Raw genomic sequence first — 16,121 nt, forward strand, 5'->3', positions numbered from 1 at the left:
TCACGACAAAACTGCAGCTCCCACAACCACACTGTAGCTCAAACAACAACTGAAGCTCCCACGACTACAACAGTGGCTCCAACAACCACAACAGCGGCTCCAACAACCACAACTGCTGCCCCCACAACTAGCGCTTCAGCTCCCACCACAACAGTGGCTCAAACAACTACAACTGCAGCTGCCACGACAACAACTGCAGCTCCTACAACAACTACTGCAGTTCCATGACTACAACAGTGGCTCCAACAACCACAACAGCGGCTCCAACAACCACAACTGCAGCTCCTACAACCACAACTGTAGCTCCCACAACGAAAAGTACAGCTCCAACAACCACAACTGCTGCCTCCACAAGTACAACGGCAACTCCAACAACCACAACTGCAGCTCCAACCACTACAACTGAAGCTCCAACAACAACAAGTGCAGCTCCCACCACTTCAACAGCAGCTCCCACAACCACAACTGCTGCCCCCACAACTAGCACTTCAGCTCCCACCACAACAGTGGCTCAAACAACTACAACTGCAGCTGTCACGACAACAACTGCAGCTCCTACAACCACTACTGCAGCTCCCACGACTACAACAATGGCTCCCACAACCACAACTGCAGCTCTCACAACCACAACTGCAGCTCTCACAACCACAACTGCAGCTCTCACAACCACAACTGCAGCTCAAACAACCACAACTGCAGCTCAAATAACAACAACTGAAACTCCCACCACCATAACTGCTGCCCCCACAACTAGCACTTCAGCTCCCACCACAACAGTGGCTCAAACAACTACAACTGCAGCTCCAACCACTACAACTGCAGCTCAAACATCAACAACTGAAGCTCCCACCACTACCACTACTTCTCCCACATCAACAACAGTGGCACAAACAACCACCACAGCCACTCCCACAACCACAACTGCAGCTCCCACAACCACAACTGCTGCCCCCACAACTACAACAGCAGCTCCCACAACCACAACTGCAGCTCCAACCACTACAACTGAAGCTCCAACAACAACAACTGCAGCTCCCACCACTTCAACAGCAGCTCCCACAACCACAACTGCTGCCCCCACAACTAGCACTTCAGCTCCACCACAACAGTGGCTCAAACAACTACCAACTGCAGCTGCCTCGACTACAACTGCCAGCTCCTACAACCACTACTGCAGCTCCCACAACCACAACAGTGGCTCCAACAACCACAACAGCGGCTCCAACAACTACAACTGCAGCTCCTGCAACCACTACCACTTCTTCTCCCACATCAACAACAGTGGCACAAACAACCACCACAGCCGCTCCCACAACCACAACTGCAGCGCCAACAACCACAACTGCAGCTCAAACAACCACAACTGCAGCTCAAACAACAACAACTGAAGCTCCCACCACCACAACTGCTGCCCCCACAACTAGCACTTCAGCTCCCACCACAACATTGGCACAAACAACCACCACAGCTGCTGCCACAACCACATCTGCAGCTCCCACAACCACAATTGCTGCCCCCCCAACTACAACAGCTGCTTCCAACAACCACAACTGCAGCGCCAAGCACTACAACTGAAGCTCCAACAACAACAGTGGCACCAACAACCACCACAGCCGCTCCCACAACCACAACTGCAGCTCCCACAACCACAACTGTTGCCCCCACAACCACAACTGCAGCTCCAACAACTACAACTGCAGCTCCAACAACAACAACAGCTGCCTCCACAACTACAACTGCAGCTCAAACCACTGCAACTGCAGCTCAAACAACAACAACTGCAACTCCCAGAACCACCACTGCTTCCCGCACAATTAGTACTTCAGCTTCCACCACAACAGCAGCTCCAAAAACTACAACTACAGCTCCCATGACCTACAACAGCGGCTCCAACAACACACAAAGTAGCACCAACAAACCACACCTGCAAATCCAACAATTACAACTGAAGCTCCAACAACAACAACTGAAGCCCCCACCACTACTACAGTGGCTCCAACAACCACCACAGCCGCTCCAACAACCACAACTGCTGCCCCCACAACTACAACAGCCGCTCCCACAACCACAACTGCAGCGCCAACCACTACAACTGAAGCTCCAACAACAACAGTGGCACCAACAACCACCACAGCTGCTCCAACAACCACAACTGCAGTTCCCACAACCACAACTGTAGCTCAAACAACAACAACTGAAGCTCCCACGACTGCAACAGTGGCTCCAACAACCACAACAGCGGCTCCAACAACCACAACTGCTGCCCTCAAAACTAGCGCTTCAGCTCCAACCACAACAGTGGCTCAAACAACTACAACTGCAGGTGCCACGACAACAACTGCAGCTCCTACAACAACTACTGCAGCTCCCACGACTACAACAGTGGCTCCAACAACCACAACAGCGGCTCCAACAACCACAACTGCAGCTCCTACAACCACAACTGTAGCTCCCACAACGAAAAGTACAGCTCCAACAACCACAACTGCTGCCCCCACAAGTACAACGGCAACTCCAACAACCACAACTGCAGCTCCAACCACTACAACTGAAGCTCCAACAACAACAACTGCAGCTCCCACCACTTCAACAGCAGCTCCCACAACCACAACTGCTGCCCCCACAACTAGCACTTCAGCTCCCACCACAACAGTGGCTCAAACAACTACAACTGCAGCTGCCACGACTACAACTGCAGCTCCTACAACCACTACTGCAGCTCCCACGACTACAACAGTGGCTCCAACAACCACAACAGAGGCTCCAACAACTACAACTGCAGCTCCAACCACTACAACTGCAGCTCAAACAACAACAACTGAAGCTCCCTCCAGTACCACTTCTTCTCCCACAACAACAACAGTGGCACAAACAACCACCACAGCCGCTCCCACAACCACAACTGCAGCTCAAAAAACAACAACTGCAGCTCAAACAACAACAACTGAAACTCCCACCACCACAACTGCTGCCCCCACAACTAGCACTTCAGCTCCCACCACAACAGTGGCTCCAACAACTACAACTGCAGCTGTCACGACAACAACTGCAGCTCCCACAACCACAACTGTAGCTCAAACAACAACAACTGAAGCTCCCAAAACTACAACAGTGGCTCCAACAACCACAACAGCGGCTCCAACAACCACAACAGCGGCTCCAACAACCACAACTGCTGCCCCCACAACTAGCGCTTCAGCTCCCACCACAACAGTGGCTCAAACAACTACAACTGCAGCTGCCACGACCACAACTGCAGCTCCTACAAAAACTACTGCAGTTCCCATGACTACAACAGTGGCTCCAACAACCACAACAGCGGCTCCAACAACCACAACTGCAGCTCCTACAACCACAACTGTAGCTCCCACAACGAAAAGTACAGCTCCAACAACCACAACTGCTGCCTCCACAAGTACAACGGCAACTCCAACAACCACAACTGCAGCTCCAACCACTACAACTGAAGCTCCAACAACAACAAGTGCAGCTCCCACCACTTCAACAGCAGCTCCCACAACCACAACTGCTGCCCCCCACAACTAGCACTTCAGCTCCCACCACAACAGTGGCTCAAACAACTACAACTGCAGCTGTCACGACAACAACTGCAGCTCCTACAACCACTACTGCAGCTCCCACGACTACAACAATGGCTCCCACAACCACAACTGCAGCTCTCACAACCACAACTGCAGCTCTCACAACCACAACTGCAGCTCAAACAACCACAACTGCAGCTCAGACAACAACAACTGAAGCTCCCACCACCACAACTGCTGCCCCCACAACTAGCACTTCAGCTCCCACCACAACAGTGGCTCAAACAACTACAACTGCAGCTCCAACCACTACAACTGCAGCTCAAACAACAACAACTGAAGCTCCCACCACTACCACTACTTCTCCCACATCAACAACAGAGGCACAAACAACCACCACAGCCACTCCCACAACTACAACTGCAGCTCCCACAACCACAATTGCTGCCCCCACAACTACAACAGCAGCTCCCACAACCACAACTGCAGCTCCAACCACTACAACTGAAGCTCCAACAAAAACAACTGCAGCTCCCACCACTTCAACAGCAGCTCCCACAACCACAACTGCTGCCCCCACAACTAGCACTTCAGCTCCCACCACAACAGTGGCTCAAACAACTACAACTGCAGCTGCCACGACTACAACTGCAGCTCCTACAACCACTACTGCAGCTCCCACGACTACAACAGTGGCTCCAACAACCACAACAGCGGCTCCAACAACTACAACTGCAGCTCCTGCAACCACTACCACTTCTTCTCCCACAACAACAACAGTTGCACAAACAACCACCACAGCCGCTCCCACAACCACAACTGCAGCTCTCACAACCACAACTGCAGCTCAAACAACCACAACTGCAGCTCAAACAACAACAACTGAAGCTCCCACCACCACAACTGCTGCCCCTATAACTAGCACTTCAGCTCCCACCACAACATTGGCACAAACAACCACCACAGCTGCTGCCACAACCACATCTGCAGCTCCCACAACCACAACTGCTGCCCCCCACAACTACAACAGCTGCGCCAACAACCACAACTGCAGCGCCAACCACTACAACTGAAGCTCCAACAACAACAGTGGCACCAACAACCACCACAGCCGCTCCCACAACCACAACTGCAGCTCCCACAACAACAACTGTTGACCCAACAACCACAAGTGCAGCTCCAACAACTACAACTGCAGCTCCAACAACAACAACAGCTGCCTCCACAACTACAACTGCAGCTCAAACCACTGCAACTGCAGCTCAAACAACAACAACTGCAACTCCCAGAACCACCACTGCTTCCCGCACAATTAGTACTTCAGCTTCCACCACAACAGCAGCTCCAAAAACTACAACTACAGCTCCCATGACTACAACAGCGGCTCCAACAACCACAAAAGTAGCACCAACAACCACACCTGCAAATCCAACAATTACAACTGAAGCTCCAACAACAACAACTGAAGCTCCCACCACTACTACAGCTGCTCCAACAACCACAACTGCAGCTCCAACAACCACAACTGCTGCCCCCACATCTACAACAGTCGCTCCCACAACCACAACTGAAGCTCCAACCACTGCAACTGAAGCTCAAACAACAACAGCTGAAGCTCCCACCACTACCACTTCTGCTTCCACAATGACAACAGTGGCACGAACAACCAACACAACCGCTCCCACAACCACAACTGCTGGCCCAACAACTAACACTTCAGCTTCCACCACAAAAGTAGCTCCAACAACTACAACAGCAGCTCCCACGACTACAACTGCAGCTCTCACAACCACAACTGCAGCTCCCACGACTACAACTGTGGTTCCAACAACCACAACTGTTGCTCATACAACTACAACAGCAGCTCCAACAATCACAACTGCAGCTCCAACAACCACAACTGCAACTTCACCCACTACAAGTGAAGCACCACCAACAACAACTGCATCTCCCACAACCACAACTGCTGGCCCAACAAATAGCACTTCAGCTTCCACCACAACAGTAGCTCCAACAACTACAACTGCAGCTCCCACAACTACAACTGCAGCTCTCACAACCACAACTGCAGCTCCCACGACTACATCTGTGGTTCCAACTACTGCAACTGCATCACAAACAACAACAACTGCAACTCCCACAACCACCACTGCTGCCCCCACAGCTAGCACTTCAGCTACCACCACAACAGCAGCTACAACAACTGCAACTACAGCTCCCACGACTACAACAGCGGCTCCAACAACCACAACAGTAGCAGGAACAACCACAACTGCAAATCCAACAATTACAACTGAAGCTCCAACAACAACAACTGAAGCCTCCATCACTACTAGAGTGGCTCCAACAACCACAACTGCAGCTCCCACAACCACCACTGCTGCCTCCACAACTAGCACTTCAGCTACCACCACAACAACGTCTCAAACAACTACAACTGCTGCTCCAACAACCACAACAGTGGCACCAACAACTACAACTGCAGCTCCAACCACTACAACTGAAGCTCCAACAACGACTGCAACTCCCACGACTACAACAGCGGCTCCAAGAACCACAACATTGGCACCAACAGCCACAACTGCAAATCCAACAACTACAACTGAAGCTCCCACGACTACTATAGCGGCTCCAACAACCACAACTGCAGCTCCAACAACCACAACTGCTGCCCCCACAACGACCACAGCTGTTCCCACAATCACAACTGCAGCTCCCACAACCACCACTGCTGCCTCCACAACTCGCACTTCAGCTACCACCACAACAGCGACTCCAACAACTACAGCTGCAGCTCCAACAACCACAAAAGTGGCACCAACAACCGCAACTGCAAATCCAACCACTACAACTGCACCTCCAACAACAACAACTGAAGCCCGCACCACTACTACAGCGGCTCCAACAACCACAACTGCAGCTCCCACAACCACAACTGAAGCTCCCACCACTACTACGGCTGTTCCAACAACCACAACTGCAGCTCCAACAACCACAACTGCCGCCCCCACATCTACAACAGTCACTCCCACAACCACAACTGCAGCTCCCACAACCACAACTGCTGCCTCCACAACTAGCACTTCAGCTACCACCATAACAATGTCTCAAACAACTTCAACTGCAGCTCCAACAACCACAACTGCAGGTCCAACCACTACAACAGCAGCTCCAACAACCACAACTGCAGCTCCAACCACTACAACTGAAGCTCCAACAACAACAACTGCAACTCCCACAACCACCACTGCTGCCCCCACAACCAGCAGTTCAGCTACCACCACAACAGTGGCTCCAACAACCACAACAGCAGCTCCAACAACTACAACAGCAGCTCCAACAACCACAACTGCAGCTCCCACAACCACAACAGCTGCTCCAACAACCACAACTGCTGCCCCCACATCTACAACAGTCGCTCCCACAACCACAACGTCATCTCCAACAACTACAACTGCAGCTCCCACAACCACAACTGCAGCTCCAACAACAACAACTGAAGCTCCCACCACTACTACAGCTGCTCCAACAACCACAACTGCAGCTCCCACAACCACAACTGAAGCTTCCAGCACCACGACAGCGACTCCAAGAACCACAACTGCAGCTCCAACAACCACAACTGCTTCCCCCACAACTGCTACAGCCGTTCCCACAACCACAACTGCAGCTCCCACAACGACCACTGCTGCCTCAACAACTACCACTTCAGCTACCACCACAGCAATGACTCCAACAACTACAACTCCAGCTCCAACAACCACAACAGTGGCACCAACATCCGCAACTGCAAAACCAACCACTACAAGTGCAGCTCCAACAACAACAACTGAAGCTGCCACCACTACTACGGCTGTTCCAACAACCACAACTGCAGCTCCCACAACCAAAACAGCAGCTCCAACAACCACAACTGAAGCTCCAACCACTACAACTGAAGCTCAAACAACAACAACTGCAACTCCCACAACCACTACTGCTGCCCCCACAACTACAACAGCCAATCCCAAAACTACAACTTCAGCTACAACCACCGCAACTCCAGGTCAAACAACAACAACTGAAACTCCCACCACTACCACTTCTGCTTCCACAATGACAACAGTGGCACCAACAACCACCACCGCCGCTCCCACAACCACAACAGCACAACCAACAACAACAACTACAGCCCCTCCCACAACTACAACAGCAGCTCCCACAACCACAACAGTGGCAATGACAACTACTACAGTCGCTCCAAAAACCACAACTGCTACCCCCACAACTACAACTCCAAGTGCCACCATAACTGCAGCTCCCACAACCACAACAGCGGCTCACACTACTACAAGAGCTGGTCCAAGAAGTACAACCTTAGCTTTAGCAACTGCACCAGCAACTCCGACCGCATCAGAAATTCTCAGACTTACAGCTGCAGCTCCTACAACCACAACAGCAGCTCCAACAATTATTGGTTCAGCTCACACAACGGCTGCTACAGCAGCCACAATTACAACAGTTGTTCCCCCAATAACAACAGCAGCTCCTTCAACTTCAATTGCAGAGGCCATAGCTACAACATCATATCCCAATCCTACAACAGCATCTCCCACATCTTCAGCAGTATTTCCCAAAACTACAAAAGCAGCTCTAGCAACACCTACAACATCAGCTCAAACATCTTCAACAGCAGCTCCCCCAATACTATTAACTTCAATCAATCTTCAGTCCTCTACTACCACCCAGAGCACAATAGAAACTGCTCCCTTTACTACAAGGGTATCTCCAGGAACTACTGCAGCAGTTTTTTCTGTTACATTCACAGCATCTACAACACTATTGCCTGCACATTCTGCATCTTCTAATGGTGCAATTGTAAGTAAATGACATTCTATGGCCAGTTTTTGGGCCTTATCAGTTGTAACAATTTTGTTTTAAGATACTGTATACATACATACTTTCAAATGCATTATTGTTTCAAGATTTTTTACAAAAATCAAAAATTTGAAAAACAGCGAATCACCATCACAGTGGTGAAAATTCACTATGCACTGTCTTGCTTTGATGCACAACATTTTTCAGCCTTTTGTGGTCTAGTTTGTTTAACTTTCAAAGTGAAAGATCGTTTTGCCATAACATGCCATCATATAATCTTCTTATAATCAAAAAAGGAGAAGAACTAGAAAATTGTAAAATATGATGAGCATGCATTTCTCTTATTTGTTCAGTTACTGGCAATGAAACTTTCTGAGTCAAGATATTTAACATAATTTCTCTTATCTAGTAATCATGTTATTTGTACATATCCAAACAAGAGAGTTTTACGTAATGTTTAGCAGCTGTGTCCTCATCATTTCTGTTCTGAGGAAAAGGAAGTGAATAACATTTTTCAAATATAAGTCCTCTCTGAGTAGTAATCTTAGTCATGCAATAAAATTATCTCTAATTTGATTTTAACACTTCTTTATGTACCCTGAGAAAAACGGAATACAATGGTTAAAACATTCTTGGAGCAATTAAAACTTGCTAGAACAAATTTGATTTTAACTATTGGAGTATTAAGACTTATCTTGGAGTCACTGTTGCGATATCTTTCAATGTTACCAAGACTGAAAACAGTTCAAGGATGGGGGTGGGTGACAGCTCCCACCTTTTTTGCTTGCTCCACAAATTGGTTACATCAGTTACCTGAAATTGTACTAGTCATTATTAATGTGTGCAACATTTTGCTGACCAAAGCAAAATTCTAATCCATCATGTATTTCAGCACTTTATTGGAATACAAAAGAACTCAACCACATATATAAGCTGTGCCTGGTCTATATGCTGTACTTTGTGCATGAGAAACAACTTAAGTTATACATTTCACAAGCCATTGCAACAGTAATGAATACTGCATAGGCCATAAAGCTCCCACACACAATCTTTTGTAAATCTGTCTCTGTGTGTTGTAATGGTGACTATGTGGTGAGCTTTTTTTCCATGGAAAAAACAGTCTCTACTTTGCATTGTTTCTCCTCTTACAGATTTCAACAGCAGCAGTGTCAGAAGCATCCACAACCAGTGTTTTGAGAACTTGGGCCCCTACCACAGCTTCTGTTACTGCTTCGAGTACACAGATAACCACAATAAGAACCAGCACCACAACTACGACATCAGCTGATCCCCCACAAGGCAATGAGGGCTTCGTAATTATACTGTTGGATCTTTACCGTGATTTCATCCCAGGTTACTACAATCAACAGTCTCAAGAATACAAAGACTTGGTTTATAATGTTACAACAGAGGTAATGTATCACTCATTTATTAAAATATTCCTTCTGAGATAAGGGAAATGTTAAATAAATTAACATGCATTATTTACATTACCTTACTCTACTGGACATCAAAACATAAACATTTCAAGACAATAAACAAACTAACCAATTTATTTTCTCCAATTCATTAGTGCAACAGAGGGTTCCACATTATGTATCCATTGATTTTCCTGAGATCCAAAGTGCTAAGTTTTTGGTAAGTCATACTTAACATTTTCAGAAATGGTTGTGTTTCAGTGATTCATAATTGAAACTGACCATCTTTTCTTTTATTAGGCGTGGATCTGTTGGGGTGGAAATCAAAGTGATCTTCAAGAACCAGACAGTGGTTCCTACTGGTGCTAATGTAGTAGAATCTCTAAAACTGGCAATCAATCAATCAGTGGTATTCCTAGATGTCATCCCTAACACTATTAGAACAGGTTAGTGTTTTTGTTATGAGTCATCCCACTTTTGATTCTCACAGTTTTCAGTTTTTTATAATTGTGAACATGATCATTTAGTGTTTTTCATTTTACAAATGTCAACATGATTGCTTATAACCACATGATATGCTTTTTCATTAAACCTTTTATTGCTGCTATCTTGATTTGGTGGCAGTACAAAAATGGTTAAGAAAAAGCAATAAATTATACTGTGTGTTTGATACAACAAGTTTAAATTACGAATGTTTTTTTCTGTTCTTTTAAAAAGAAAATACAACAGCATCTACAACTACAGTTGCAACACCACAGACCACTGAATTAATAGCATCTACAGCTGTTACTGCAACAACAGCAGCTCCCACAACGATAAGAGCAGCACCAACAACTACAAGTAATGCTCCGTACTCCACATCTTCCCAGACAACAGCAGCTCACACATCAATTGCAACTCTGACAAGTACAACAGCAGCAACAACAGCTGTTGCTGCTACAACAGTATTCCCAGCAACGTCAACATCATCCTCATCAAAACCAACAACAGAAACTACAGCTGCAATATCAACTACCACCAGCAGAGCAACGACAGTAAGCAGACCACTGAATGTGGTCACTTTACTGTTAAGTTATTTTGCTTTCTTTTAAACAGGTCTACAATAAATGGATAAAATATAAGGGATATTCAAAGTAAATGTAATCCGTATCTGTGAAATTATTAATTTCTTTGATTATGATCTGAGTATACTTACAGTTGGGGTATGTTTATAGTTTATAGCTTGTTTCTATGTAAATGTAACATTTATACTTCAACAAGAAAACTGAAACACTACACAAATAACATAATTTGTAACAAATCATAATGTCAAACCTTTCATTTTAATGAATTCAATTGCTCAGTTATGAATTAGTCGCTTACATTATGAAAAAATTATTCTGTAATATTTGTCTGCAATATTTGTTTTAAATTAGCTGCACTCTACTTTTCTTTAATACTTCAGTTTCACATATATTTTATTGTTTTATACCCATGGCAGTTTTTTGGTGTATAAGGGAAGTTTGACATAATTAAGTAATTAATGTTTATTGTATTTAACATAAAATTGTATAAAAGTATAAGTAATTAATTCCAAATAAAGAACAGCACACCTAACCTGTAATGTGTATGTATTATTTACCATCATTACCATAAAAGTATATTCTGTGGATTCCAACAAAACAAGAGTGCATAACATCTAATGAGATCAGCCATCAGTCATAGACATCTTAATAAAACAAATCTTCATGGCTTAAAATGTGTGTGTGTATGTGTGTGGAGGGGGGGTGCTGGAGCCTATCCCAGCACACATAGGGCGAAGGCAAGGAAACACCCTGGACAAATCGCCAGACCATCGCAGGGCAGACAAACACTGACATTCACACACACAGTCATACCTAGGGGCAATTTAGCTTCTCCAATTCACCTAACCTGCATGTCTTTGGACAGCGAGAAGAAACCGGAGTACCCAGAGGAAACCCACGCAGACACGGGGAGAACATGCAAACTCCACACAGAAAGGACCTTGGGTGGGAATCGAACCCAGGACCTTCTCACTGTGAGGCAACAGTGCTAACCACTGCACCACCGTGCCACCCATGTATATATGCATGTCTATACAAATCTTTCCCAACTTTGGAAACTTAAATGAAATTCAGTAACACATCAGAGTAGTGATGAATATGTCAGTGGACAATTAACACATAAGTCTCTGCAGCTTAGCCATTTTATAGCTTAAATATTTAAATAAAATACAAGGTTCAATTTTGAGCTCAAGTTTAAGTTTATTTAGAGCTCAAAATCACTGCTTACTGGCTCAAAAGGCTTTACAGGCCTACAGGTTTACAACAAAACAGAACGACACCCCCCTGACCTTGATCCTCACAGAGGGTTAGAAAAAACTCCCTAAAAAAACACACAGATGAAATAGGGAAAATGGAAGAAATCTTGACAAGCACCAGAGAGGGAGCAGACCCCTTCCTGGCTAGGTGTGCAATAGCTTCCGACCAAGTGAGCAAATTACCAAGGCAATACAGTCATATTACAAAATAATTCACACTATCAGATAAAACAAAGCCTACCAAAGCAGCAGGAGGCCTTGACCAAGGTCAGTGACACAGCTACAGCAGCACAGGATAATGGCCAACTTTTAATATGATGATTTAAAATGATTTTCAATAGTTTAGGGCACTGTAGGTTTCAAAAACTATCAACACATTGCTTCTAAGAATAATTCAGAAGGTGAATTGCCTTAAAAATCAAACTTTTATCCCCTCTGTGGAAATAGTTGTACCATTACAAGTATTAGAGAGGTCTTGTACATCATCCCAGCAGATGCAGCTGCAGTGTTAGCAGCAGTGGTGTTTGTGGTCGTTGCAGCAGCAGCGGTGGTTGCGGCTGCAGCTGTGGTGGTCATGGCCGCAGCTGTGGTGGTCAGTGCCGCAGCTGTGTTGGTCATGCCTGCAGCTGTGGTGGTCATTGCTGCAGCTGTGGTGGTCATGGCTGCAGCTGTGGTGGTCATGCCTGCAGCTGCGGTGGTCATGCCTGCAGCTGCAGTGGTCATGCCTGCAGCTGTGGTTGCGGTGGCTGCAGCTAACTTGAAATCTGTTGATGCTGCTGATTAAAACAAAGAGAGAGATATGTCTGTATCCCTATGCAAAAATTACATCATACAAGAACTCACTAAATATAACAGGGGAAAAAAATTACTCACCAATTATCAGAAGATGTGTCACAACTGTAAGAAGCATTTTTAATCTTTATCAGATTTCTAAAGAAAGAAATGAAAATGGAAGTTTTTTTTTTTTCATTTTGATCGATCAAAAAAAACATGTTAAATATATTTGAAATACAGGCAAATATTGAAGATCTCTACGTATTAATCAAAATTTTTAAAATTGCAAATAAAACATATGAATGAAAACTGCAAAAAGTAGCCTAATTCATTTCTAATCAAATCTGAAGACAAATTAAATTATAGCTACTATCAGAACATTTTTAGATTGTACTTACAAAATTAAATCTTTGCAGTTTTACTTCTATTGTGCTGTGATGCGCAATGCTGCTCTTGTAATTAGTTCACTCTCTCGGGTGTGCAGCTTTTAACTTTGTCATGAGGTTTGTCACAACCTTTATACACTCAATGACAAGCATAAATAATGATGTGAAAGTAACCCAGCTTTAAACTAGTTTGTTAAAATGACAGTGTGATCATTCCTTTCACAAAAGTTACCTCAAGGTAACACTTTGCTGTTTATCTTTTGTTTTCATGGATGTCAAATTATTCTAGTGCTGTTGACAGGATTTGCAGAGTAAATAAGCTGGAGAAGAACTGTCTTGCTGAATAACACAAAGGAGACTACTGTGCTTATACACTGCTTCAACAACATATGTATTATGTATAATCAATGGAATGAGAATAAAGGTCAGGGAAAAGCTTTGCCTTTGTTGGGTGCTTTTGTTTGTCAAGACCTCATTCCTGGCAACGCTGGTTGCATTCTCAGTGACCCAGACAACTTCTACAGCAGTGGTTCCCAACATTTTTGGTATCAAAAATGTGTATCACTCCCCCCAGAGTGATACACATCAGGCTGAGGACCCATATTTAATAAGATGTATTCTCAGGGATCCCTATCTGATAAGTTATAGTTATTCTATAACCGTCTATGGATTGGCAGATTAACTGAATTGGCAGATTAACTGAATAGTCATTCTTATAGATTCTTTCATCAGGCTAACTTCTAGTCAAATTAATTATTACTTATTTTAAACAATATACTTATTTTGCCTTATTTTAGTCACTTTGTGGAAGTGTGGGGCAACCTGTACATGACCAACGTAAAGCCTCTGTTTATATCACAGAAAAAGTTTTATTAAGTCTAGACTGAGAAGACTGAGAAGAATTGCTATTATTATTATTACCATTATGATTATGATTATGATTATGATTACTACCCGTATGTTTATAAAAGTTATTTGTTTTTGGTTCAGAGGATGAGGGCCATAGAAGGAAATAAAATTTTAAGCATCAGCATGCATGGAATACTTCAAAGCAGATGTGTCTTTCAGTTGCTGGTGAAAAACTGTGAGTACAGATTGATTTAAAAGGTTGCACAAGCATCTTTCAGTTCAAGAAGATGTACAAAAAAAGATCAAAATATGATTTTTTTTCCTTTTTGATAATGGAATGTATAAACCGTATGTTGTGATTATAAATCACTATTCTGGAGGTTTGCATTATTATGATTGGAACAAATAGATACCAGATATCATCACTGCATATGTAGTGTCCAATGACTGCAAACGCTGTGTCACAGACAAATTTCACTACAAATGACAACTAAGTTAATTGCACCATTTGATGGCTCACTTGGGTTGTTTGCTTCATCTACCTCTGTCATATGAGCATTTCAAATTAAATTTGACTCATTTCGTGTGCCAAAAAAGATGAAAAAAGCCTGCACACTCATCACTCAACATCAGGTCATTTTTTTACTGATGTGTTTCACCCGTGTATATATAAACACCCCCTGGTGATGTCATCAAACATGGGATCATTCACAAAGAGTTTTACAATAGTTTACATCAATATATAACATCAAAGAGACATAACAATAAACAATAGATTAAAAATCAATCTGTCAATTCAGGTGAATGACTAATCATCTAGGCTAGAGAAAATGATTAATGGAAAAGTCCTCATTCATGCCTTTGGGAGACATTGTGCCCAAAGTAATATCCAAAAGGATTCTCGTTTTAACAACAGTCTATTTATGTCCCCTCCTCGTCTCGGACATTTAACATGTTTGATTCCTTGGTATGTCAGGGATGCCACGTTATGTTTCGCCTGCAGAAAATGCATAGCTACTGGACTCTTAGGGTCCTGATTTTGTATGCTGCATGTGTGCTCGGCGATGTGTGTTTTTAATGCTCGATTTGTTTTACCCACATATCCTAAACCACATGGACATTTAAGTAAATATATTACGTTAGTGGTAGTGCACGTAATAATACTTCTAATATCAAATCGTTTGACATTAGATTTGACATTAGAAGCACATTTCATGTGCCAAATACTTTCTCAAAAATTACATTACATTACAAACTCAACACCAAGGGAGGTGCACACAACCATCACAGTTTGACAAACTCATTTTTTAAAAAACAGGGCTGTGTAATCAGTAAGTTCAGGAGTGTGGGTGTACGAGTCGCAAACTGTGAATCTGCTTGTGTGACAGTGGCATACCTGGGATGGGTGCTTGGATGGGATCGACATGTCAAAGTGTTGGCAGCTGAGCAGCTTCCAAAGCCTACCACTCGACAGGAGCTCATACACTTTTTTGGGATGGCGGCGTATTATTGCTGTTTCAGTAATTGCTATCAGTTTTTTTTTTTCTAAAAAGTTCAGTTGGCATCACTGGTGAAGGAGGCCCCGGCTTTGATGGGGTCTGGAGTTGGCACCATTTGTGGTGCCAAACCACAACCCACTAACTTTTCTACGCACCTTGCAATGCCTGAATTAGAGGCTGATCATTTGTTTTTTGTTCCTACAGTTCCTTGATCTGAACATAAAGGCTATGACACTGTGGCTGTGGATGCATTGTTGCAGGCTCCACTACTTTGAACAGTGACTGTGGTATTTTGAATAGTGACTACTGAACCTTTTCCCTATTCTTCTCCTGCTGTAAACCCCCAACTCCTTTCATTCCCTTACTTTTGCTTTCTCCAAGTTGCAGGGGACAGCTTGTGGCCTGGCAGGCTGTTGGGGTTGGTTTGGAACATGTTTGGGGGGGATTATTCAGTTTCACTGTGAGATAATATGTAT

At 44.4% G+C, this 16,121-nt stretch overlaps 1 protein-coding gene across 1 annotated transcript; it reads left to right on the forward strand.

Annotated features, from left to right (window-relative positions):
* Positions 1–1,870: 1,870 nt before the first annotated feature.
* On the forward strand, positions 1,871–3,289 carry LOC115362004 (hydroxysteroid dehydrogenase-like protein 2). The gene is made up of 2 exons (XM_030055756.1): positions 1,871–2,155; positions 3,074–3,289. Exons 1-2 carry the CDS (start codon positions 1,871–1,873, stop codon positions 3,287–3,289), a joined length of 501 nt encoding a protein of 166 aa, XP_029911616.1.
* The last annotated feature ends 12,832 nt before the right edge of the window (positions 3,290–16,121 follow it).

The sequence above is a fragment of the Myripristis murdjan genome, chromosome 1, assembly GCF_902150065.1.
Source record: "Myripristis murdjan chromosome 1, fMyrMur1.1, whole genome shotgun sequence".
Taxonomy (NCBI): Eukaryota; Metazoa; Chordata; class Actinopteri; order Holocentriformes; family Holocentridae; genus Myripristis; species Myripristis murdjan.